The 23,536-nt window shown below is 50.3% G+C and overlaps 1 protein-coding gene across 5 annotated transcripts in view; it reads left to right on the top strand.

The window, feature by feature from the left end:
• Positions 1–23,536, top strand: part of PLEKHG4 (pleckstrin homology and RhoGEF domain containing G4) — a 157,306-nt gene that overhangs the window by 40,455 nt on the left and 93,315 nt on the right. For all 5 annotated transcript variants that reach the window (XR_010592651.1, XM_065567563.1, XM_065567564.1 and 2 more), the window contains exons 4-6: positions 5,047–5,262; positions 9,323–9,446; positions 10,982–11,075. Coding sequence is in view for 4 of the 5 variants with exons in the window: in XM_065567563.1 (XP_065423635.1) it covers positions 5,047–5,262; positions 9,323–9,446; positions 10,982–11,075 (434 nt within the window). In the remaining variant the exon portion in view is untranslated. The remainder of the gene's footprint in view (positions 1–5,046; positions 5,263–9,322; positions 9,447–10,981; positions 11,076–23,536) is intronic.

Below are 23,536 nucleotides of genomic sequence, written 5' to 3' on the forward strand. Positions count from 1 at the left end.
ATGGCAGGTGCTTGTTTAATTCATTATGATTCATCTCGCCATTTCTAACCCAAACAACGACTAAGGCCTCGTCTGCACCTAAAATTTAGGTCAACCTATGTACATCACTTCGGATTTGAAAAATTCATCTCACCGAGCGATGTTGTTAAGCCGACCTGAGCCCCAGTATAGACACTGCTAGGCTGACCGAAGAATTCTTCCATCAACTAGCTATTTTCTGTCAAGGGGGTGAATTTACTACAGAACAGAAGAACCTCTTCCCTCACTGCAGTGGTGCCACTGGAGTGCTTGTAGTGTAGACATAACCTTAGATACACAATTCCAAAGTGAACTAGACACAATATTTGCTATCCTTTTGGTATTCATTTCCAGCTGCGTTCCCTGCCAGCTGTTCTGTCTGTAAGTTCTAAGAGCTACAGAGTGAAATTCTTGATTGTTCAGTTCATAGACTCGTAGAACTGTAGGATTAGAAGGGACTGCAGGGGTCATCTAGTCTTACCCCCTGCCAGTTCACGTTGTAGTTGAGGTTGTAAAACTGTTGCCATTATAATCCCATATGTTATCCCACCCCTGACTTCCCGAGACAGTCCCACATTGAGCTGAAACATACTTTGCTTGATCTCGGCCCAAAAGTGAACTGTCTTTGGAAAGTCTAAGCAAAGCCCCCTCTGCTGTGTCTGAGTTGGGAGTGCACGGCAAACCGGCGCTGCTCCCACTTACAGACATTCCGGCTGCCATATCCCCTGCACTCATAACACAAAGACAAGTCAGGTTTGCCGTGGAAGGAGTCCTCATTTGGAAGAAAAGAGTTGGCTATTAATGAAATAGTTATGTGACCGATAAATCACTTCCGAGCATGTTCAGCAGCGTCTAAGATTTTTTTACCGCCCCGCCCACTAGTGATGTGAGAGTGCACACTGGGGTCAGGCCAGAATCGTGGACTGTGCTGAATTTGAAAGAGCTCAGGCTCTTAGGCTGTCGATGGGCCCAGTGAAATACTTACCTCATGAAGCCCAGGAATTGGCTTCTTTTCACAACCAAGCATTGTGAAGGCTGCACTGCTCCAGCACGGCTAGGCCCCTGCTGCCCAACTGGCTCTGGCTTCCTGGCCTTCTGGTTTGGGAAGCCCAGTGGCCTGCAGTCCCCTGTAGCTCACTCCAAGAGATTTCCCCCCTTTTCCTTCTCTCCCCTCTCCCTTCTAGTCTTCCAGTGGGCTTGTTCCTTACAACTGCCTAGGTTCCTCCTCCTTCCTTCTAGTCCCGCCCCCTGGGCAAATGGAAGTCAAAGGCCAGTAGCCCTTTCTTCCTCTGGCATCTCCAGGGGCAACAGTCCCTTCTCTCTCTCTCACTTCTCCTCGGGTTCCCCCTTCCAGTCCTCCTGGCATAGTCTCTCCCTTTTAATATCTCCAGGTTCCCCTTTCTTTCCGACCCCCTCCCCACACTGGGAGGCCAGCACGGAGAGCCACAAGGCGTTGAGGAGCGCTAGCCTCTGGCAGCTCTAGCAGCAGCAGCCTGTAGAAGACAGTTGTACTCAGTGTTTTTTCCAGCTATCGTTGTGCAGCCCAGATAGTGGGAATTGGGACATTGAGTGGAACTTTGGGGCGGATGGCTAGTGTGCCAGGGCACTGGATCAGGACTGACTCAGCTGTGAATCACCTGGGTTTGCTTGGGGTCCAGTTAAGTGCTGACCCCCCTGCCGATGGCAGCACAAAGCGTGAGGCTACGAGCATGCACAATTCATTCATATTTTTGAAAAAATGTCTCTGGTAGAATCACTTGCTTGCAGCTTTGATCTGTGCTGTGGCGAGAATGGCTGTACCGCTGAGAGATGCCGTTCCTCAGCAGTTCAGTCAGGGCTTCAGTGTTCTGCAAACATATTTGTTCTTGCATTTAATACATTACAAATAGTGCTGTAGTCGAGGTGCAGAAGCAGAGGGGGTGTATTCCCTGGTTTGGGAGAGGAGTGACGAATGCTCAGCTCAGAGCTGCCCTGCTATCTGTCTCAGTGCTGGAACGATGAGAGTGAGATGTTCCCGTGTGCTGAATTCCTTTCAGGCTCTTTCCAGTTCCCTCTTTGTGGTTTGTAGCGGTTACCTTTCCTTGCTGCTCCAGATGGACACAGCTTTGCCAGTTACCCTCCTGGGTGACCATTCTGCAGCACAGGTTGCACCTGCTTGTAATGATGCAATTACTAATCCAAAGCAAACGCTCTCAGTGGGACTGCAGGCTGGATAGCCACAGAATCCCACAGCCCCTTGCCCCAAATCATCATGACAATTCTCCAAACATGCCTGTCAGTTCAGGGCAACTGCACCTATATTTCTGCTCTGTGTTCCGGCCAGGGCACCCATCCTCAGGCCTCAGCCAACAGCTGGGGAGACAATCTGGATAGAGACCCATCTCCCTCTCCCTTCTGACCGGGGTATTTGCAGACGGCACAGTTCCCTGCCTTCACTATGTTATTCCCAGCGCAGACACGTTGCACAAGAACACCGCTTGCTTTCTCTAGAGAGGTGGTTAACGGGTGTAATGGCTACAGTTCTGAGGTGCCATACAGCACTTCCTAGGCAAGCCTACTTGATTCTTAAGCTATTATAGAGGAAACATATTAAACCCAATAAAAGAGCCTACATGCATGTGAATACGCTTACCAGGGTTCACCCCAACCCCAACATGGCAGGAGCAGTCCTTCGCCCCGCCACCCAAGGGGATACCTTGTCATTACAGGTTCAGTCCTAAGGACAATCTTATGTGGCCTCAGTAGCCCCAGTCCTTCCAATCCTGCCCTAAGGACTGGGGCCCTCTGTGGACCTGGGGTCCTGTCCATTTTCTGGAACAGGAAGCAGACCCTGTCTTTGTCTGTTGGTCCCTGGGGAATCCAGTTTGAACTAGTATATGTGTCTCTTTCCAGGGGTGGCGTCTCTAGAGATGTCCCACCTGAGTGAATTAGCCTGACCACTCTCTGCTGTTCGCCTATTTACACTTCCCATGGAAACACACAAATTCCACATGCACAACCCCATTTTTAATACAGCGGATCCCAAATTCAGTAAGGTTGAACTCTGTTCAGTAAAGTTTCTTACTTCCATAGGATTTGTTCAGGATACTAGAGGATATTATGTCTGTTGCAATTCCCATCATAGCAGAGTTCCAGACTCAGGGCCCCCTACATGACCAGGCCTGAAATTCCCCAGGCACAAAGCTCTGAAGCCATTGGGGGTATTTCATACCAGTCCTGCCATAGCCAGTGCATTAAACTGCAAGCTTAGGGATCATGAGTTCTATTCCCAGTTCTTCCCCAAGGCAGCTGTTAATATGTCTGTTCCCTTCATAATACTTCTTATGAAACTAGAGTTTTGTGTTGTTCCCTCAAGGGGTAACTCTCATTCACCCATTTTATAGGTAAGAGAAATGAGAGTTTGCCTAAGCTCATTTCAGACAGAGCTTGCCATAGAACCCAACATAACAGAGCCAATTCTCATCCACTTCGCCACATAGCATTTCAGAAGGAACATGCCATGTTAGGTGCTTCTGGACCTCACTACCAGTGTGACTGTCGCCTTCTAGTGTCTAAACACACACAGAGGTTTATGACGCTGGTACTGCTTCTAAGCTTGGTTGATCAATGCAATAGTGGTGACTTAATAGGCTTAGATTTCTGTAAGGCATCAGACTTGGTGCCGCACATCTTGATTAAAAAACGAGCCCAATCTACAGTTAACATGGCCTGCGTTAAATGGATTAAAAACTGGCTAACTGATAGCTCTCAAAATGTAATTGTAAAGAGGAATTATCATTGAATGGGTGTGTTTCCAGCGGGGTCCCACAGGGATCGGTTCTTGGCCCTATGTTATTTAATGTTTTTATACTGACCAGGAAGAAAACATAAAATCATGCATAAACAGGGGAATCTTGAGTAGAAGTAGAGAGGTTATTTTACCTCTGCATTTGGCACTGGTGTGACTGCTGCTGTGTCCAGTTCTGGTGTCCACAATTCAAGAAGGACGTTGATAAATTGAAGAGGGTTCAGAGAAGAGACACGAGAAAGATTAAAGGATTAAAAAGTGATGGACTCAGGGAGCTCAATCTGCTTATTTTAACACAGAGAAGGTTAAGGGGTTACTTGATTACAGTCTTTAATTATCTACACGGGGAACAAATATTTAGTAATGGGCCCTTCAGTCTAGCAGAGAAAGGTGTAACGTGATTTGATGGCTGGAAATTGAAGCTAGACAAAATCAGACTGGAAAGAAGGTGTAAATTTTTGAGGGTAATTAACCATTGGAACAATTTACAAGGATTGTGGTGGATTCTCCTTCAATGACAATTTTAAAATCAAGATGGGCTGTTTTTCTAAAAGATCTGCTCCAGGAATTACTTTGGAGAAGTTCTCCGGCCTATGTCATTATGGGAGATCAGACTAGATGATCACACTGGTCCACACTGGCTTTGGAATCCATGTATCTATGAAACCCTAATCTCCTGCCTCCCAGTACATGGTCCAAGCACAAGGCATCCTTCCTGTCACTTCTCTGGGGTAGGCCAGTTTATCCTGAGGTGGACTCCATCGGAGAATGATGTCATCATAAGATAACCAGCAAACTCTTCAATGTGTCCGTGATCCTCAGGCCTGGAACCCGTCCCTGTTCCTACCTGCTGCCCAGCGTTCTTGTAGGGCACAAACACAATGTAAAGCCGGGCAAAGGGAGCTTGCAAGTAGCATGGGATGGGCGTCAACCTATAAACAGCAGCATTCACTCCTCGAGTTCCCAGGGATCCCACTTCAAGCCGCAGTTGAAGAGCTACAGCTTTCTGGGTACAGCTGTTGAACTACGTAGCTCCAAATGTGTCTCTGTTTGTAAATAAGTTGCATAGTGACAGCAGCTGTTGATGCAACGGTTTACTTAGTCACTGTTGAAGAGCTTTGGGGTGCCAGATGTCAGTGCGGTCCTGGCAGGTGTCTGGAGTTTGTTCGCCGACACCTCTGACTGGGAATGTGATCTGCCCCCAGGCTCCTGACACCAGTGGGATTATTCTTATCTTACAGGAACACGGCTGAAAGGGGGAGAAAAGATAAAAGAAGAAATGTGCACAGATTCGTGGGAGCCAGTGGGTCGAGTCTGTTCCCCGGAGGAAGGCTCAGCAGCGGTTATTCACCAGGAACCCCCATCTTATGTGGTCCCCAGAAGTTTTCAAACTGCAGCCATCACAGCGAAGGACGTGAACCTCGACGTGCTCATGAGCGGAGTTGCCTGTCTGCCAGGTGAGTAACTGAGCCGGAGGGACGGGCAGGAAGCGTTATGCTGCAGAAGGGCGGATGTAGGTGTGCTGCTGATAGGGATGCATTTTAGACTTCCCCGTGGGGAAGGAGGTCTGTGTGTGCCGTATTCCTTTCACTAGAAACATTTCTGAAATTCGGTCCTCAAATCCCAGGCCAGTTCTTGGAGCTTTCAAGCCGAGTCGGGGACTGGCAGGAAACAGGAACTCACTCTCACGAAGGACGAGATAATTTGCATCCAGGAATCCTAATGTAACTATAGCTTGTGGCCAAGATGGAGTCCACTCTGTGGGATGGCTGCAGTCAAGGACCGGTGCGCCCCTTCCACCCCAGGGCACCTGTTCCAACCCCCAACGTGAATACAAACACACTGAACAGTATAGTGAATATAGGAAAGGGAAATACTTATTTACAGAGGGATGGATTTAGAAAAACAGCATGGAGAAAGATAAGGAGAGCGGTAAAACAAGGGTATATTGACCCATGTGCCCAATGTGAAAGGGTAGATGCCAAGCACAGCGTCTAGACACAGAGCTCAGGAATCCAGGACAGAGTTCCAGTCCAGCAGTGAGTCTTGGGTGCTCCTGATTGGCTTCGGTGCCAGTAAACTTTCCCCAACAAACCCCTCCAGTGCCCTTCTCTTCCGCACTCTTCAAACCCACACAGAGTGACAGCCGCCCCATTTAGCTAGCTACTTTCCCAATGCAAAGTCACGAGCCCCAGTTCTGACAGTTGTAGCTGTGTTGATCCCAGGATATTAGAGACACAGAGTGGGTGAGGTAATAGCTTTTAGGGAACCAGCTTCTGTTGTTGAGAGAGACAAGCTTTCGAGCATGTGGTTATAACTGTGCGGCAGAAGACAGAGCAGTCATACAGCGTGATCTGGTAAGCTGGGTCCATTCAAACAAAATGTATTTTAATACAGACAAATGCAAGGTGTAGGAACAAAGAATACAGGCCGTGCCTAGAGAATGGGTCCTGTGTCCTGGAAAGCAGCGACTCGGAAAAGGGTCACAGTGGACCAGCAACTCAGCAGAGCTCCCCGTGCAACCTACTGGCAAAAAGGGCTAATGCCATCCTTGGCGGTATAAAGGGGAATAGTGGGCAGAAGTAGGGAGGTGATTTTAACTCAGCATATGGCCCTGGTGAGACCAATACTAGGATACTGCATCCAGGTCTGGTGTCCACATTTTAAAAAGAATGTTGAAAAATTGGAGAGAATGCAGAAAAGAGCCACAAAAATGACTCAAGGGCTGGAGAAAATGCCTTACAATGAGAGACTTCAGGAGCTCAACGTGTAGAAGACTGAGGGGTGACTTGATTACTGTCTATAAGTACCTTCATGGGGAGAAAATAACACCTACTAAAAGGCTCTAGCAGAGGAAGGCAGAACACAAACCAGCGGATGGAAACTGAAACCAGACAAATTAGAAATAAGGCCCAGTTTTTTAACTGTGCGGATGATTAACCATTGGAACAAACTACCAAATCAAGTCTGGATGGCACCAGTTGTTGGGCTCCACACAGGTAACTGGGTGACGGTCTCTGGCCTGTTATACGGGAGGTCACACCAGATGATCTGATGGTCCCTTCTGCCCTTAAACTCGATGAATCTATGAAAAATGCAAACCAAAAATGTCACATGCACGGAACATGTGAACATAGGGGCAGCCTTCCAGAAATGCTTGAAGAGAACCTTCATCTGAGGAAGGAGCAACATCAGAGGCACCAAATGCATCCAAATCATCCCTAGGAAGTGGGCGTGCCCAGCATAATACTAGGAGGAGTGTGAACTGGGGAAGACACATGCATGTGCTCAAACACACACAGACACACCCCCTCTAATGGGATGTTAGACATGGGTAGGGGTTATGGGAACACCATGGTTACAGTGAAGAGAGTAAATACAGTTTTATAAGGGGTAGGAACTAACAGAGGAAGTTCAGAAGAAGCTTTCCTCTGGGCAGGATGTTTCATTAGTCAGCTGTGGCACTTGCACTTTCCTATGAATTATCCAGTACCAGCCACTGATGGAGACAGACCCCCTGTCTGATTTGGTCAGGTAATTTCTATACTCCTATGCGGGAGTCAGGGGAAAGTTTAATCCAGTTTTTGCGGTTAATAATTTAGAGGACAATAACTGATGCTTCAGAAAAAGGTGAAAACAATCCCTACTGAACCTGACCATTGTAGCATCTTGTCCATAAAGAGAGGATTCCATCCTGATCTCTCTGGCAGTCAGCTGATGCCCTGGAGCATGAGAGTTTTGATGACTTCTCTCTTAACTCACAGAGCTACATATAGTATTAATGAACTCTTTCTATTTTAGCACCATTTTCTGGTCTTGTACTGCCCTGAACAGAACACAATATTCCAGGTGCAATAACAGTGCTCCTGATTTATTTAATCTCCCTTTCAGACCTGACTTTAGAAGAACAAAGACCATTTAATGGTCCTGCTCCCTGAAAAGGGGCTAACCCTACTTGTGATTTCCCCTCTGTTTTAAATAATGCCTGCTTGGGGCCCTGACTCTCATTACCGGACTCCACTGAGAGATTTGCTCCTAGCAGGGCAGATCTGTTTATTTGGGGCCCATTGTGCCCTCACTGAAATCACTTATTTACTTTGCTCTATTTCTATTCACATTTCCTCCCAAGGGACAGCAGGGGGCAAGTGGGTAAGATAAAGAAAAGTGTAATTTTAATATTTTTTTTAGGATTCTGTGTTTGTTAGGTTTCTTGGGATGTTTTTAATCATGTTATGCCATTTTTACAACTGGAACAAGAGACGTGTGTCCCCAGCTTGTATAGATGAGCGGTCTCCTCAGAACAGTGAGATTGTGGGGTACAACAGTGCTGGTAACTTGCCCTTCCCTGGAGGCCCCTGTCAGTTTTGTTGACTAGAAGAGACCAGGTGTGGATATCTGAGGTGAAATGTAGAACTCTGAAACACACCGGTCGGGGGCAATTGCACTGCTCCCTTGGGTCCTTTGCTTCCTTGTTCTCAGTGCAGAGCCAAGCAATCCCGAGCCAAGCAAGGAGGATTGTTGAAGGCCAATTAACACATCTCGCAGAGTTCCTGGGGTAAAGCTGGATAACCTCTTAAACCCCCTCACAACTTCTGCCACTGGAATTTTTGTCATGACGGAGAGAGCCACAGCTGCCTTTCAGCTCTCCTTTCCTGGCTGGCAACATCAGAAGTGTTTGGCTAAAGCAAAGGTCTTTCACCTGCTCCACACATAGAGCCCTGGGGAATTCAGCTTGCTTTAGGTGGGGGACTCAGCTGCGTTGTGCAGGCGCTCTTTGTTCACACCTTAACCCGTTAGCATCCCCCGCAGAAGGACGCCAAACCTCCTGCAAGGTTAACAGTGTGTGCCCAGCACCCATTGTCCCTTTAGGGCTGCCATAGTGTGATGGGCTCCTCCACAGTGAGGGGAAAGCCATGCTTCTGATGCCTCCATCTTGTGCTGGCCCTGGGGTGGGAGCTGTGGGTTCCCTCTCTGTAGATTTGTTCTGAAGAGGAGCCTGGTGCTTTGTGTGCTGGGAGACTGGGCCTGGAGTGTGATTAGGCTGCACATGGTTCTTCAAAGCTCTTTAAATTCCTTCCAGCTGACAGCAATCAGCTGCGAAAGTAATCACGCTGCCTGAGGGCCAAGAGGGCTTTAGACCCTTCAAGCCTGAGTTTTATTACTTTCGGCAGTGCTGAGTGTGGGCCTGAATCGCTGTTTCCAGTAACTGCAACAGATGTGTACTAGAGACCGTGCAAACAGCGAGCATTGTCTGTGCCTCCCAGTGGCCATGGCATTGCTTCAATGGCAGGTCCTGGTCTTCTCCTGCTGGGCGCTGGTGTGTGGTAGAGGCTGGGTGCTCAATTCTGTGGGGAGTGGGAAGTGTGGGAAGAGCTTTGGTCCCAAGAGCAATGGTGTAATTTACAGGGAGAATCACTAAAGGCTGGGGGTGAGCTGGGCTGCCCTGGGGGTAACCTGTGGGGGGATCCTTCGAGGCTCTGACAAATTGCAGATGTTAAAATAAAGTCTCATTTTCAGGCACCAGAGACAAATGTGGACGTGCAGTGGCCATAATCACCACAAGGAACACGATTTGGCTAAACCCCCACTGCAACACCACCGAGTTGGTGCGTCTCCTCCTGTACTTACACAGCATCCCAAGGTTGGTGCCATTTCCAGGCTGGGCAGGGTGTCAGACAGGCAGGACAGGACAATCTCTACTGGCACCGAGCGGGGAGCTGAATGGAGCTGGCGTCCTTTGGCAGCATGAGGAGATGGCCCCAAACAACTCTGAATCTGCACAAGCCACAGATCTGCTGACTGCGTGCGTTGGCCATGCAGCGTGCAGTATACGCTTGCTAAGCAGCAGTGCTATGTGTATATTGTTCTACGTTTCCAAGCATTGCCATAAATCCAAACCATTTCTCACGCTTCTGCATTAGCTCAGAAAATAGGGCTTAGAAAACCTGACATTGACAATTCTGGGGTAGCCCAGCAACTCACGCAACAGCCCCATCACATAGTTCTAGGAAACAACCTTCCTGACAGCCTGTCCTCCAGTGATGAAGGCAGCTGCAGAGACTGAGGGCTGGTCTACACTGAGGGGAGTGGGGGGGATCGATCCAAGATACGCAACTTCAGCTATGCAAATAGCGTAGCTGAAGTCGAAGTATCTAAGATCGAATCACCTGGGGTCCACACGGCGTGGGCTCGACGGCCGCGGCTCCCCCGTCGACTGTGCTACCGCCGCTCGCTCTGGTGGAGTCGACGGTGAGCGCGTTCGGGGATCGATATATCACGTCTTAATGAGACGCGATATATCGATCCCGGATAAATCGATTGCTACCCGCCGATACGGTGGGTAGTGAAGACATACCCTGAGCAAGTGTACCTCACCTGGATGAGTGACGTATTGGCATCACTGATGTGATGCAGTTTGCCAGGAAGGGCTAAACGCATTCAGAATGTATCAGGTTGTCGCGTGCTCTGTAGTTTCCCCCCTACTGCTGCTGCCATGGGCTCCCTGGCTGATGGGGCTTCTTCCAGCTCCTCACAGATAGGATGACCAGATGTCCCGATTTTATAGGGACAGTCCCGATTTTTGGGTCTTTTTCTTATATAGGCTCCTATTATCCCCCACTCCCTGTCCTGATTTTTCACATTTGCTGTCTGGTCACCCTACTCACAGACTCCGTTGGGTCTTAGCTCCTGGTCTGCGTTTGGTAATGCTTTGAAAAATACCATTAGTTCCAAGTGTGAGCTTTGTCGTCAGTGCAGCCGAAAGGATGTAAGTGACGCTGCGTGCCAGCCCTCGGGCACAGTCAGTGAGTGCTGGCACTCCCCATGGCTTCCCTCCTCACTACCTGCCTCCAGGGAGATGTGATAGTCTGAGGATTTGCTGCTGGGGTCTGGGGAGTGGAGCAGCGTGGCTGGAATTACAGTGTCATGGGAGGAGGTGTGGTAGGTGGGGCATCAGGAATTTACTTAGTAGTACAAGGGAAGAAGAAAGAGCAGTCTAGGCAACCTCAAAGGGAAGATATTGTGGCTAACAAAATGAGGCCAGTTAATGGCTTCCCTTTACAGGGTTGTAGCGGGTATGCCCAGCACGGTACACCATGTTATCTAACAGCACCGCATGAATAGCCTGTGCTGCACCGTGGCAATGACACACTAATTTGTCTTTCCTTTTCCTCACAGAACAGAGTGCCGAGCTTTGGGCCTAACCATTCTGGTAGATGCTCGTCGCTGTTCACCGGTTCCTGCCCTTTTTAAGGCTTTCAGCTTACTACAGGTGAGCCCGTAGAAGCAGCCCCAGTCCTTTGGCCCCAGGCTCTTTGGTGTGGTTGCTGTGTTCTGGCTTCCAGCTGCCCTGAAATCCATCCGTGCCTGGCTGCTTTCAGGAGGTGGAGCGCTGCCCTTTTTCAGGGGGACCCCCCTGCTTGTACTTCCCAGCCCTCAGGAAAAGCCAGAGCCTTGACTTTGTACAGCTGCACGCCTTTCAGCCACTGCTGAGAGCCTTGTCCCCAGGCCCGTAAGTGCCGTCCACGGAACTCTGCTCAGAATGTGCCGCCACATTTCTGGCGAGTGTCTCTGTTGGCATCAAGATTTTGTTTTCATTCATCAGCTGCATGAAATACTCAGTGGACCGTCACTTTCAAAGATGAATTGGAAGTGAAGCAGAAAGGCCAGGGCTGTGGCTGGCGGGACTGTCCCTGAAGGAGGAGGGCGGCGCTTTATGTCCGTGCTGTTGGGAGGAACGCGTACTGCTGTTGATCTGGCAGGGGGGTGAATGATTGGAAGCAGACATGCTGTAACTTAATATGGTTTCAGGTCAAAGGCTTTCATGTCAGTCAGCTGGAAACCAAGTGCATTGTGTTGACATTGATCAGAACTTATTTCCCATCTGTTGTTAGAAATCCAAACAAGATAATGAGTTGTAGCTGCAACTAATCATGGCTAAGCAGGTGCCTCTTTGCACTGGCCTTTTGGCCCCTCAGGGTGTCCACTCAAACAGACTCTGAATGAACCCAGGATGAGATTTTAATGACACTTGTGAATGCAGAGAGGCCAGTTGGCTGGGTGGTGCTTTGCTCTGCCACATCAGAGAGCTAGGGCTGAGTCATGGGTTTCCTCTCTTCCTTCTAAAGCTGGGTGGAGTTGGGAGCTGTGCTCAGGCAGCATGCTTAGCCCCGGGGGCAAGGGAGTATCTCCTGGTGCTGTGCGCTTGCTCCCAGTGCTGCAGGGGTAACATTCACAGCTCCTGGGAAAGGGAGTGTCTTTCATTTCATAGGGCATGGCTACACTTGCAGATGTAGAGCGCTGTGAGTTAAACCAGCCTTCGGAGAGCGCAGTAGGGAAAGCGCTGTAGTCTGTCCACACTGACAGCTGCCAGCGCACTGGCATGGCCACATTAGCAGCTTTTGCAATGGCCACAGAGAGCAGTGCATTGTGGTAGCTATCCCAGCATGCAAGTGGCTGCAACGTGCTTTTCACCTGGGGGGTGGGGTGGGGTGGAGTGTGTATGTGGGGGGAGAGAGAGTGGGTTTTTGGGGGGCTGAGAGCATGTCAGCATGCTGTCTTGTAAGTTCAGACAGCAGCAGACTCCCTCCCCCGCCCCCCGCGCCTCTCTCTCTCTCACTCACGGCATTCCACAGTAATGGTTGCTTTGTCTCGGAGCAGATAAGCAGCCGGCTGTCAAACGGAGCTTTCAAAGGGCATATCCAAAACAATGACAAGAGTGGCCACTTGACCTAAGGGGATTATGGGACGTTTCCGGAGGCCGATCAGAGCACAGTAACGCAACACCTCGTTCACACTGATGCTGGGGCGCTCCAGCGGGGGCGCCGAGGTGGAGTACCAGGAGCGCTCTAGCTGCGGAATCAGAGCGCTCTATGTGCCTTGCCAGTGTGGATGGGGAGCGAGTTAGTGCGCCCGGGGCTCCTTTAATGCGCTGTAACTCGCAAGTGTAGCCAGCCCTTAGTGTTGCTCCTTGGTGCCTGGTTCAGGGCTCTGAGGTGCTGCAGAGGCCCTGGGCTCTGTGTGTTACATAGCTGTGTTTCAGATGACAGACTTCCTAGAAATCAGCAATGCTCTTAGGGAGCTGGGGTGATCAGAACATAGGACTAGAAGGGGCCTCCTTCTTGGGTCATTGAGTCCAGTTCCCTGGTATCATAGGTATCCCATTGTATAATCCTGTTAATACATTTATCAAGCTCCTTCTTCAAACCAGTTGGGTTTCTTCTCCCCACTCCTCCTACTGGGAACAATTTTACAAGGGTTGTGGTGGAGTCTCCATCACTGACTATTTTTAAGCCAAGATTGGATGTTTTTCTAAATGTTATGCTCTAGGAATTGTTTTGGGGGTTCTCTGTTCTGTTATGCAGGAGTTCAGATTAGATGATCAGAATGGTCCCTTCTGATCTTGGAATCTGTGAATTAGAAGATCTCAAAGCACTCTACAAAGGAGGGCAGTATCATTATCCCCATTTTACAGATGGAGAAACTGAGGCACAGAGAAATTAAAATGACTTCCTTACCCGGCAGGCCAATGGCAGAGCTAGGAATAAAACCCTGTACTCTTGAGTCCTAGGTCAGTATCCTAGCCTCAAGGCCCTATTTCCTAGACTGTAGAGTATAGACTAGAATATATTTTGGTGTTCAAATCCCACTGTATCTCAGGGGATGGATGGTTATATACTCCTGTTTTTGCCAGAAGAAAAGTACTGTCATAGAAGATTAGGGTTGGAAGAGACCTCAGGTGGTCACCTAGTCCAATCCCCTGCTCAAAGCAGGACCAACCCCAACTAAATCATCCCAGCCAGGGCTTTGTGAAACCAGGCCTTACAAACCTCTAAGGATAGAGATTCCACCACCTCCCTAGGTGACCCATTCCAGTGCTTCACCATCCTCCTAGTGAAATAGTGTTTCCCAATATCCAACCTAGATCTCCCCCACTGCAACTTGAGACCATTGCTCCTTGTTCTGTCATCTGCCACCAATGAGAACAGCCGAGCTCCATCCTCTTTGGAACCCCCCTTCAGGTAGTTGAAAGCAGCTATCAAATCCCCCCTCACTCTTCTCTTCTGCAGACTAAATAAGCCCAGTTCCCTCATTTTCTCCTCATAAGTCATGTGCCCCAGCCTCCTAATCATTTTTGTTCCCCTCTTCTGGACTCTCTCCAATTTGTCCACATCCCTTCTGTAGTGGGGGGCCCAAAACTGGACGCAATACTCCAAATGTGGCCTCACCAGTGCTGAATAGAGGGGAATAATCACTTCCTTCGATCTGCTGGCAATGCTCCTACTAATGCAGCCCAATATGCCATTAGCCTTCTTGGCAACAAGGGCACACTCTTGACTCATATCCAGCTTCTTGTCCACTGTAATGCCCAGGTCCTTTTCTACAGAACTGCCGCTTAGCCAGTCGGTCCCCAGCCTGTAGCAGTGCATGGGATTCTTCCGTCCTAAGTGCAGGACTCTGAACTTGTCCTTGTTGAACCTCATCAGATTTCCATTCCATCCAATCTATACTTTTTTAAATTGCTGGGAAGAATAGGTTGGAGACCGTATCTAAAGATTTGCTAAAGTCAAGGTATATCACATCCACAGCTTTCCTCATTTTCACAGAGCCAGTTATCACATCATAGAAGGCAATCAGGTTGGTCAGGCATGACTTGCCCTTGGTGAATCCATGTTGACTGTTCCTGATCACCTTCCTTTCCTTCAAGTGCTTCAAAATGGATTCCTTGAGGACCTGCTCCATGATTTTTCCAGGGACTGAAGTGAGGCTGAATGTTCATAGTTCCCTGGATTCTCCTTCTTCCCTTTTTTAAAGATGGGCAATATATTTGCCTTTTTCCAATCATCCGGCACCTCCCCTGATCACCACGAGTTTTCAAAGATAATGGCCAATGGCTCTGCAGTCACATCCGCCAACTCCCTCAGCACCTGGGATGCAGCGCATCTGGCCCCAAGGACTTGTGCATGTCCAGCTTTTCTAAATAGTCCTTCACCTGTTCTTTCACCACTCAGGGCTGCTCACCTCCTCCCCATACTGTGCTGCCCAGTGCCTTGTCTGTGAAGACAGAGGCAAAAAAAGCAGCATCTGTCACTATGTTGCCTCCCCCATTCCATAAGAGTCACACACTTTCCCTGACCTTCTTGTTGCTAACATACCTGTAGAAACCCTTCTTGTTACCCTTCACATCCCTTGCTAGCTGCAGCTCCAATTGTGCTTTGGCCTTCCTGATTACACCTCTGCATGCTAGAGAAATATTTTTATACTCCTTCCTAGTCATCTGTCCAAGTTTCCACTTCTTGTAAGCTTCCTTTTTGTGTTTAAGCTCACAGAAGATTTCTCTGTTAAGCCAAGCTGGTCACCTGCCATATTTGCTATTATTTTTGCACATCGGGATGGTTTGTTCCTGCGCCCTCACTAAGGCTTCTTCAAAATACAGCCAGCTCTCCTGGACTCCTTTCCCCCTTATATTAGCCTCCCAGGGGATCCTGCCCATCAGTTCCCTGAGGGAGTCAATGTCTGCTTTTCTGAAGTCCAGGGTCCGTATTCTGCTGTTCTCCTTCCTTCCTTTTGTCAGGATCCTGAACTCAACCATCTCATGGTCACTGCTGCCCAGGTTGCCACCCACTTCCCCTACCAATTCTTCCCTATTTGTGAGCAGCAGGTCAAGAGAAGCACGGCCCCTTGTTGGTTCCTCCAGCACTTGTACCAGGAGGTTGTCCCCAACACTCTCCAAAATCTTCCTGGGTTGTCTGTGCACTGCTGTATTGCTCTCCCAGCAGATACAAGGGTGATTGAAGTCCCCCATGAAAACCAGGGCCTGTGATCTGGAAACTTCTGTTAGTTGTCCGAAGAAAGCCTCGTCTACCTCATCCTCCTACTCTGGTGGTCTATAGCAGATGCTCAACACGCCATCACCCTTGTTGTTCTCGCCTCTAAACTTAACCCAAAGACTCTCAACAGGTTTTTCTCCAGTTTCATAATGGAGCTCTGAGCAGTCATACTCCTCTCTTACCTACAGTGCGACTCCTCCACCTTTCCTCCTGCACCTGTCCTTCCAGAACAGTTTATACCCATCCATGACAGTGCTCCAGTCATGTGAGTTACCCCACCAAGTCTCTGTTACTCCAATTACATCATAGTTCCTTGACTGTGCCAGGACTTTCAATTCTTCCTGCTTGTTTCCCAGGCTTCTTGCATTCGTGTACAGGCGGGGCCAGTGCAACCACTAGCCGAACTAGGCGGTTCCTAGGGCGCCAAGTGGTTGGGGGCGCCAAAAAGCGATGCCCTGGCTCGGCAGGGAGGAGCTGCCTTCCGGAGGCCCCGGAGAGCCAGAGCGTCGGCTTACAGGGGCGGCGAGCTCCAGCCATGGAGGAGCTGGCGCGGTGCAGGTGGGTCAGCAGCCCTGCAAAGGCGGCGCCCCCCGCCCCTCCTGCCCAGGCTGCGGCCTGGCACCCCCGCCCCAGGGGCTCCTGCAGGCTGCAGCGGATGCATATGGGTGATGGCCCCCGTGCACCCCCCTCAAATCCTTTATCTTTCTTCCCAGTGCCACGTAGTCTGCAGTGACCCACTCAAGGTCATTCTTGGCAGTATCATTGGTGCCCATGTGGAGAATTGGGCAGGGGTAGCAGTCCAAGGGCTTGATCAGTCTCGGCAAACACTCAGTCACATCCTGAATTCTAGCTCCAGGCAAGCAGCACACTTCTTGAGTCTCCTGATCTGGACGGCAGATGGAGGAGTCCGTCCCCCGTAGGAGGAAATCCCTGACCACCCCCACCCGTCTCCTCCTCTTGGGAGTGGTGGTCATGGAACCTGCATCCCTAGGAAAATGCATCCCATGCCTTCCAGCCAATGGGGTCTCCTTCTGATCCCTTCCCTCAGATGACTCTTCCAAACTATTCTCCGCTGGAGTACCTGTTGTGACAAAGCTCCGAGCCTGTGTTGGTTGGTCCCGCGCTTCCTGGCAGATACAGTGGTCTCAGAAGCTCCCTAAGGCCCTCAATATGACCTCCCTTTCCCAGCATGGCAGCAAAGGTTACAGCGTATTGAGCTACTTTCATCACAGGCCAGTCTGGGTGGTGGGAAGGTGGAATACCCACAGTCCCTGTTGCTCCTTAGAGCTCCGTTTTGGTCTCCTGCCTGTACCGACGTCTGTTTCCCTTCTCTGAGGTATCTCTGTAGATCATGGGGGAGGGGAAGAGGGGAACCTGGGCCCGCCCTTTACTCCGGGTTCCAGCCCAGGGACCCTATTGATAGCAGCCGTTGGCGGCTTCCCTCCTCCACTGACGCTGCTTTGATTCCCTGGGCCACTTCCCCGTGGTCCCCTTCCTCTCCTCCAGCTCCTTCCACCCGGGCTCCTCTCGAGAGGACTGGAAAGGAGAGCTTTTAAAGCAGTATAAGTGGGACCTTAATTGGTTCCAGCTGTCTCCATTAGCCTTACAGCCTTAACTGAGCCTTTGTCAGTTAATTGAGGTCAGGTGCCGGCATTAGCCTAACAACTTTAACTGGTTCAGTTGGCATCAGGTGTCTTGATTGGCCTAGAGTAGCCCTTGTTTGGCTATCCAGGGAACAGGGACCTGCTCATTCTGACCTGCCTTCCACTACCCTCCTATATCCTTCTGGCCTGAGTCCGTCACACTGTGCAGAGAGCCTGAAAACGGTTTCTTATCTCTATCTGCATTGGGGGTACGTGGGTTCTCCGCTTTCTTCTTCTGGGGTCACATGCTGCCAATTTTCTTCCCCATTCTGCACTGCCCTCTCTGATTCTTCACCATGCAGTGCCTGCGGTACCAAACGCTGACTTCTGTCCAGAAAGGCTTCATTTTCTCTGATGCAAGTCAGGGTTGATACTTGGGTCTCTAGTCCTTTAACCTTCTCTTCCAATATGGAGACCAGCTTGCACTTTGTACAGACGAGGTCGCTTCTATCCTCTGGGAGAAAGACAAACATGGCACATCCTGTGCAGGTCACAACAGCTGATGGCTCACTATCTATATTGTCTTCCTTCTAAGAGCCTCTTCAGATGTTGTAATTACTGCTCACAGAAGCCGGAAAGGCAAAAAACTCTGTGGGAACTCCCCACAGGCAAACTCCCTCTGTTTCCCTCTCCTCTGTTTCCCGCCGCTGTACTACCCACCTTCTCCTGTCTGTTCACCTAATTTGTTGGAACATCTGCAGCTATCTGATAATGTGATTGAGAGAATCAAAGGGCCAGAGTTATTTAGGGAATCATTAAAATGAGAGGACGCAGGTGCATGTGGCTATCCCATTTTCAACCACTAGCTGTGCATTTCCTTCCTTTCAAGCCGAGCTCATGGTGGTCTCTGAAAGTGACCCATTGGAACGCAGTACAATGGAATTTGCTAAGCCAGATATTTTTAATTCTGCTGAGAAATGGAAAATCGATCCTGGACTCTTTCAGACCCTGAACCTGTTCCTCTTCCATGTGAACATGCCACATTCTTTAGTGTTTCCAATGGCAAATGTGTAAATGACGTGGCTGAAGGACAAGGAGTTTGGCCTGGAATCTGCACAAAAGGAGCGTTACAATACCTAATGCCTAGAAACTCCCTGTGATCCACAAAGCCTGAGTTCGGTGCCTTGGCTCCCCATACAATGAATGGGGAGAATTAAGTGCCTTAAGCTGCGAGTCACAAAAGCCAGCATGCGAGGCGGGGAGCTGCCTAAGCTAGCCAATGGGGCAGGTCAACGAGAGGGATGTGCGCTAAGCTCCGCCTCTCGAACCCCCTCTCACAGAGATAGGTGCCCGAATCCAGCTGCAGGCAGGCGTCTCTTTCTGCCACCGATGCACAGGTTGGGGTTAGGCGTCCGCACTGATTTCACAAGCAGCCAGTGGGGAGGATGACCTCCCACAGAGCTTTTAGCCCAGTGGGTAGGGTGCTCTCCTGGGACATGGGAGACTCCTGGTTCACATCCCCCCTCGGCCTGAGGAGAACAAGGGATTTGAAGCGTGCTCTGCTACCTCTCAGGGGGATGCCCTAGCCACAGGGCTCTAGGACATGCTGAGGGGGGAGGGTATTCCCCTAATCTCTGCTGTTGAAGCTATTGCATGGTGGGCTAAATAATTAAAGCATCCTTAGAGCAGGAGAAGTGGACTCGGGGTCTCTCGCATGCTGGGTGAGTGCACTAATCACCAGGTAAGAGCCATTTTCAGCATGGGCGGTGGGTGAACCACAGGCTCAGGCAGGCTAGCTCCTGGCCTAGCCCACCCCTTCTGCCTGAGGCCCCGCCCCGCCCCCCCACCGAAGCCCAGAGCCCCCCCCGCACTGCCAGCCCCAAGCTGCCTGAACACCTCCAGCCCCAGAGCACCGGGTGGCCCTCCCCTCCTCCCCAGCTCCAGACTTGGGTAGCCCCAGCCACCCCGAGTGCCAGCCGCCTTAGCTCCAGCCCCAGCAGGCTTCCTGGAAGAGAAGCAGCCTGCCTGGGCTGGGGCCACTAGTGGCAAGCAGGAGGGGGCTCAGGGTGGAGCATGGGTGGGGCCATGCAGGGCCGTTTGGAGAGGCACAGCCTTCCCCAGCCTATTGTATGTGCCACCCGTGATTCTCATGGGTTGTCTTCTCGGCCTCGCTCTGGCCTACGTCACTCCTTCGATAGTTCTCCACCATGGAACAGCTTCAGCAGGAGAGACATATCCCATAGCTCAGTGGTTAGGGTGCTCGCCTCAAAAGTAGTAGATCCCTGTTCAAATCTTTTCCCCCTTTGATGCAGAGAGGGGATGGGGGGGGGCGCTCTCCCATCTCCACGGAGTGCCCTAACCCCTGGGTTAAAAGTTATGAGGGAGATCTTCCCCCAACCACCCTCCTAGCTGTTTTGTGTCCGCTCACCTAAGGAGCCCAGTCCAGTAGCTGTACTCAGCAGGCATGTACCGGATTGTGTCCCGCACGCGAGTGAGGTTTGTGAATCGTCCTGGGGCTTCGGTGTCTGGATGCCTAGAAAGAGGGAGGCAGCAGTGTCCAGGCCCCGAGGCAGCTAGGGATCTTCTACTGCAAAGTTTAATGAGTTTAGGTGGCTACAGGGTTCAGGGGGAGTTTTGTGAATGGCAGTGGAGCCTGAAACTGGGACTTGGTCACCGAAGTACTTTTGTGAATTTAAGCCTTTGTGCCATAGGTGCAGATACTTTATACCGATCAGTCATGCTGATACTTCCATAGATACAGACATCCTTCAGCAATACAGACACTTCCAACAGCATACGTATTTTGTAAGAAAAATCAAATATGTTTCCGTATTTTGCTTAAAACGGAGTGTAGCATGATCCCACTACACCCTGTTGATACAGAACAAAGCATGTGAGGGTCCTGTGGCACCTTTAAGACTAACAGAAGTATTGGGAGCATAAGCTTTCGTGGGTAAGAACCTCACTTCTTCAGATGCAAGTGAAGAAGTGAGGTTCTTACCCACGAAAGCTTATGCTCCCAATACTTCTGTTAGTCTTAAAGGTGCCACAGGACCCTCTGTTGCTTTTTACAGATTCAGACTAACACGGCTCCCCCTCTGATACAGAACAAAGCATGTCATTTCAACGTATCTCTGTCTGACTGGGCTGCCTTTGCCGAATCTTTCAGGTTCTCTGCAGGGCACTGCTCTTTGTGGAAGTGCTGTCATCAGCATGTACTGATTCTGTTGTATGTGACCAATGACGTCAGGGAGTGATACCTGTGCTGAGAACTTGTTCCGGCTGTTGTACCTGTTAACAACTGCCCATCAGCTGTGAAATGTTAATCTTTATAGCCTTCCTGGCTACCTAATGTCCGTCTTCTCCACACAAGTTATGACCCTTGTAGTTGCTGAGCAAAGGGCTAGGAAGCTCTCCTAAGGCCAGGCGACTTCCCTGGTTGCTGTGCAGTGCCACGGGGCAGCTCTTTTGGTTGGTGAGCAGCAGGACTGGGCCAGCGCACAGTGGAATTCTGCAGGCTAATTAGTGATCTGACACCTGCAGGATTTTTCTCTGCTTGTTTTTGTCCCACTCTCTGGTGTGGCTCACAATCAGGAGTGCCTACCTCAGGGCAAACAGTCAGAAACAGGGCAGACGCCCCAAACTGTTGGTGTGATCCATAATTCGATTTCACAAAGCCGGTACCAAATGTGAACTCCTGGATCATTGTAACAGTCTTACCGTGGAGTCACAGACAGTCTCCTGAGACTCTCCAGTCTGTCTTGCTACCCAGACAAACTGGACTTAGTGATAATTGATCACTTACACCAAAAATCACACCACATTCAGGTTACTTCCAGTCCCAGGAGATCAATCACTTACTCCCCCAGATTAGTTGGTACCTAGATCTTACACCACAGACAACACCTGTAGCCACTCTTGTAATAAGCTGTCTAAAGGCTTATTAACTAGGAAAAAGGAATGAGAGTTATGTATAGGTTGAAGAAAGCAAACATACACACAAATGAGTTACCATCTAAATCCTAAGAATGACAGAGTTGTAGTGATCTGTCAATTCAAAGTGTCTTTCAGGGCCGACCCAGGAGGCAGCTCCTGGAGATCTCTGGTTTCCGTTTAGAGTCTCTGGCCGTTCAGAGTTCAAACAGCCAAAAAAGATTCCGTTTCTTCTTGTCAGGGATTTTTATTCCCTTCCCCCAGAGTTCAAGCTGAAGGGACGAGTTCACATGCACGTCTCTCCTTCATGGGTGGGGGGAGCAGTCAACAAAATCTTTTGTCCTCTGATGCTCCACAATGGTTTGTCTGGTGTCTGTGGGCCTTCTTTTGCTCGGCAGGCGATAACACCTCCAGTGGCAAACCAGTATTTCACACTGGGTAATGTTTCTCTCCCAACTGGGGGATGCGGGGAGCATTACAGTTTCAGAGCAAACATTTAAATATTACTTTATAACATGGGCTATAGAGATTATCAGTGAGATTAATGCATGCAGCAATTTACAAACATTCCATTGAGTCTAAACATGAAATACATTCTTATAAGTCTCAGGCCTATTTTGAGCAGAACTAATATGCATGTGCCCTGCTCTGGTCTCCAGCCACAAGCTTGTCACTTCTTAGCTAATGCCTGCAGCCTGGGCCAGAGCTGGCATCTGGTCTGCCAGCGTCAGTTTTCTTTACAGCAGGGGTCAGCAACCTTTCAGAAGTGGTGTGCCGAGTCTTCATTTATTCACTCTAATTTAAGGTTTCGTGTGCCAGTAATACATTTTAACGTTTTTAGAAGGTCTCTTTCTATAAGTCTATAATATATAACTAAACGATTGTTGTATGTAAAGTAAATAAGGTTTTTAAAATGTTTAAGAAGCTTCATTTAAAATTAAATTAAAATGCAGAGCCCCCCGGACGGTGGCCAGGACCTGGGCAGTGTGAGTGCCACTGAAAATCAGCTCGCGTGCCGCCTTCGGCACATGTGCCATAGGTTGCCTACCCCTGCTTTACAGGGAAAGATTGTGGTTTGAATTTTGTGTGCCAACACAAACTTTTAATCCTGCAATCTGCTGGTTCTTCACGTCGAAATGGGAAAAGGGTGGGCAGTGGAAAGTGTGTGGTGAGGGCAACAGAAACAGCAACAGTTTGCACCAGGCAGTTTCCCGTGTTGGCCTTGCCTTTTAAGGGAGATGATTGATGTACGAAATGTCTCTCTCTGTATTCTCAGCTAAAACTGAACCAGGTCCTACCTGGAGTTCACTTTTGTTTGATTTTAGTTAGAGGGTCTTAGAATCATAGAATCTTACAAATGTCAGGGCTGGAAGGGACCGTGAGAAGTCATCTAGTCTGTCCCGTTGTGCTGAGGTAGAAGAAGGTGCACCTAGACCAGTGGCTTTAAAACCGTGGGTCGTGACCCAGAACTGGGTCGTGGACTGGAAGGGACTAGGTCACGGCGCCTCTGGCCAGCACCGCTGACCAGGCCATTAAAAGTCCTGTCGGCGGTGCTGCCCGGCTAAGGCAGGCTAGTTCCTACCTGTTCCGACACTGCGCTGTGCCCCGGAAGTGGCCAGCAGCAGGTCCGGCTCCTAGGCGGGGAGACCACAGGGCTCCGCGTGCTGCTCCTGCCCCAAGCACCGGCTCCACACTCCCATTGGCCGGTTCCCGGCCAATGGGAGCTGGGGGGACAGTGCACACGGGCGAGAGCCACGCAGAGCCACTTGTGTGCTTCCACCTAGGAGCTGGACCTGCTGCTGGTCGCTTCCAGGGCGCAGCACGGTCTGCGGTGCCAGGACAGGCAGGAAGCCTGCCTTAGCACCCCCACTGCACCGCTGACCGGGAGCCGGTCGAGGTAAGCCCATGTCCTAATCCCCAGCCCTGAGCTCACCCCAAATCCGGAGCCCCCTCCTGCACCCCAAACCCCTCATCCCCAGCCCCAGCCCAGAGCCCTCATCCCTCCCACCCACCAACCCCCTGCCCCAGCCCAAAGCCCCCTCCTGCAACCCAAAGCCCTCATTCCTGGCCCCACCCCAGAGCCTGCACCCCCAGCCCAAACCCCTGCCCCCCTCCCACACCCCAACTCCCTGCCCCATCCCAGAGCCCCCTCCCACAACCTGAATCCCTCATTCCTGGCTCCACCCCACAGCCCTCACCCCCGCATCCCAACCCTCTGCCCCAGCCTTGAGCCCCTCCCACACTCCAAACCCCTCATCCCCAGCTCCGTTGGGTCGTGGGCATCAACAATTTTCTTCAACTGGGTTGCCAGAAAAAAACCCACTGGCCTAGACCATCCCTGACAGGTATTTCTCTAACCAGTTCTTAAAAACCTCCAGTGATGGGGA

This window comes from Chrysemys picta, chromosome 14 (genome assembly GCF_011386835.1).
Source record: "Chrysemys picta bellii isolate R12L10 chromosome 14, ASM1138683v2, whole genome shotgun sequence".
Lineage (NCBI taxonomy): Eukaryota > Metazoa > Chordata > Testudines > Emydidae > Chrysemys > Chrysemys picta.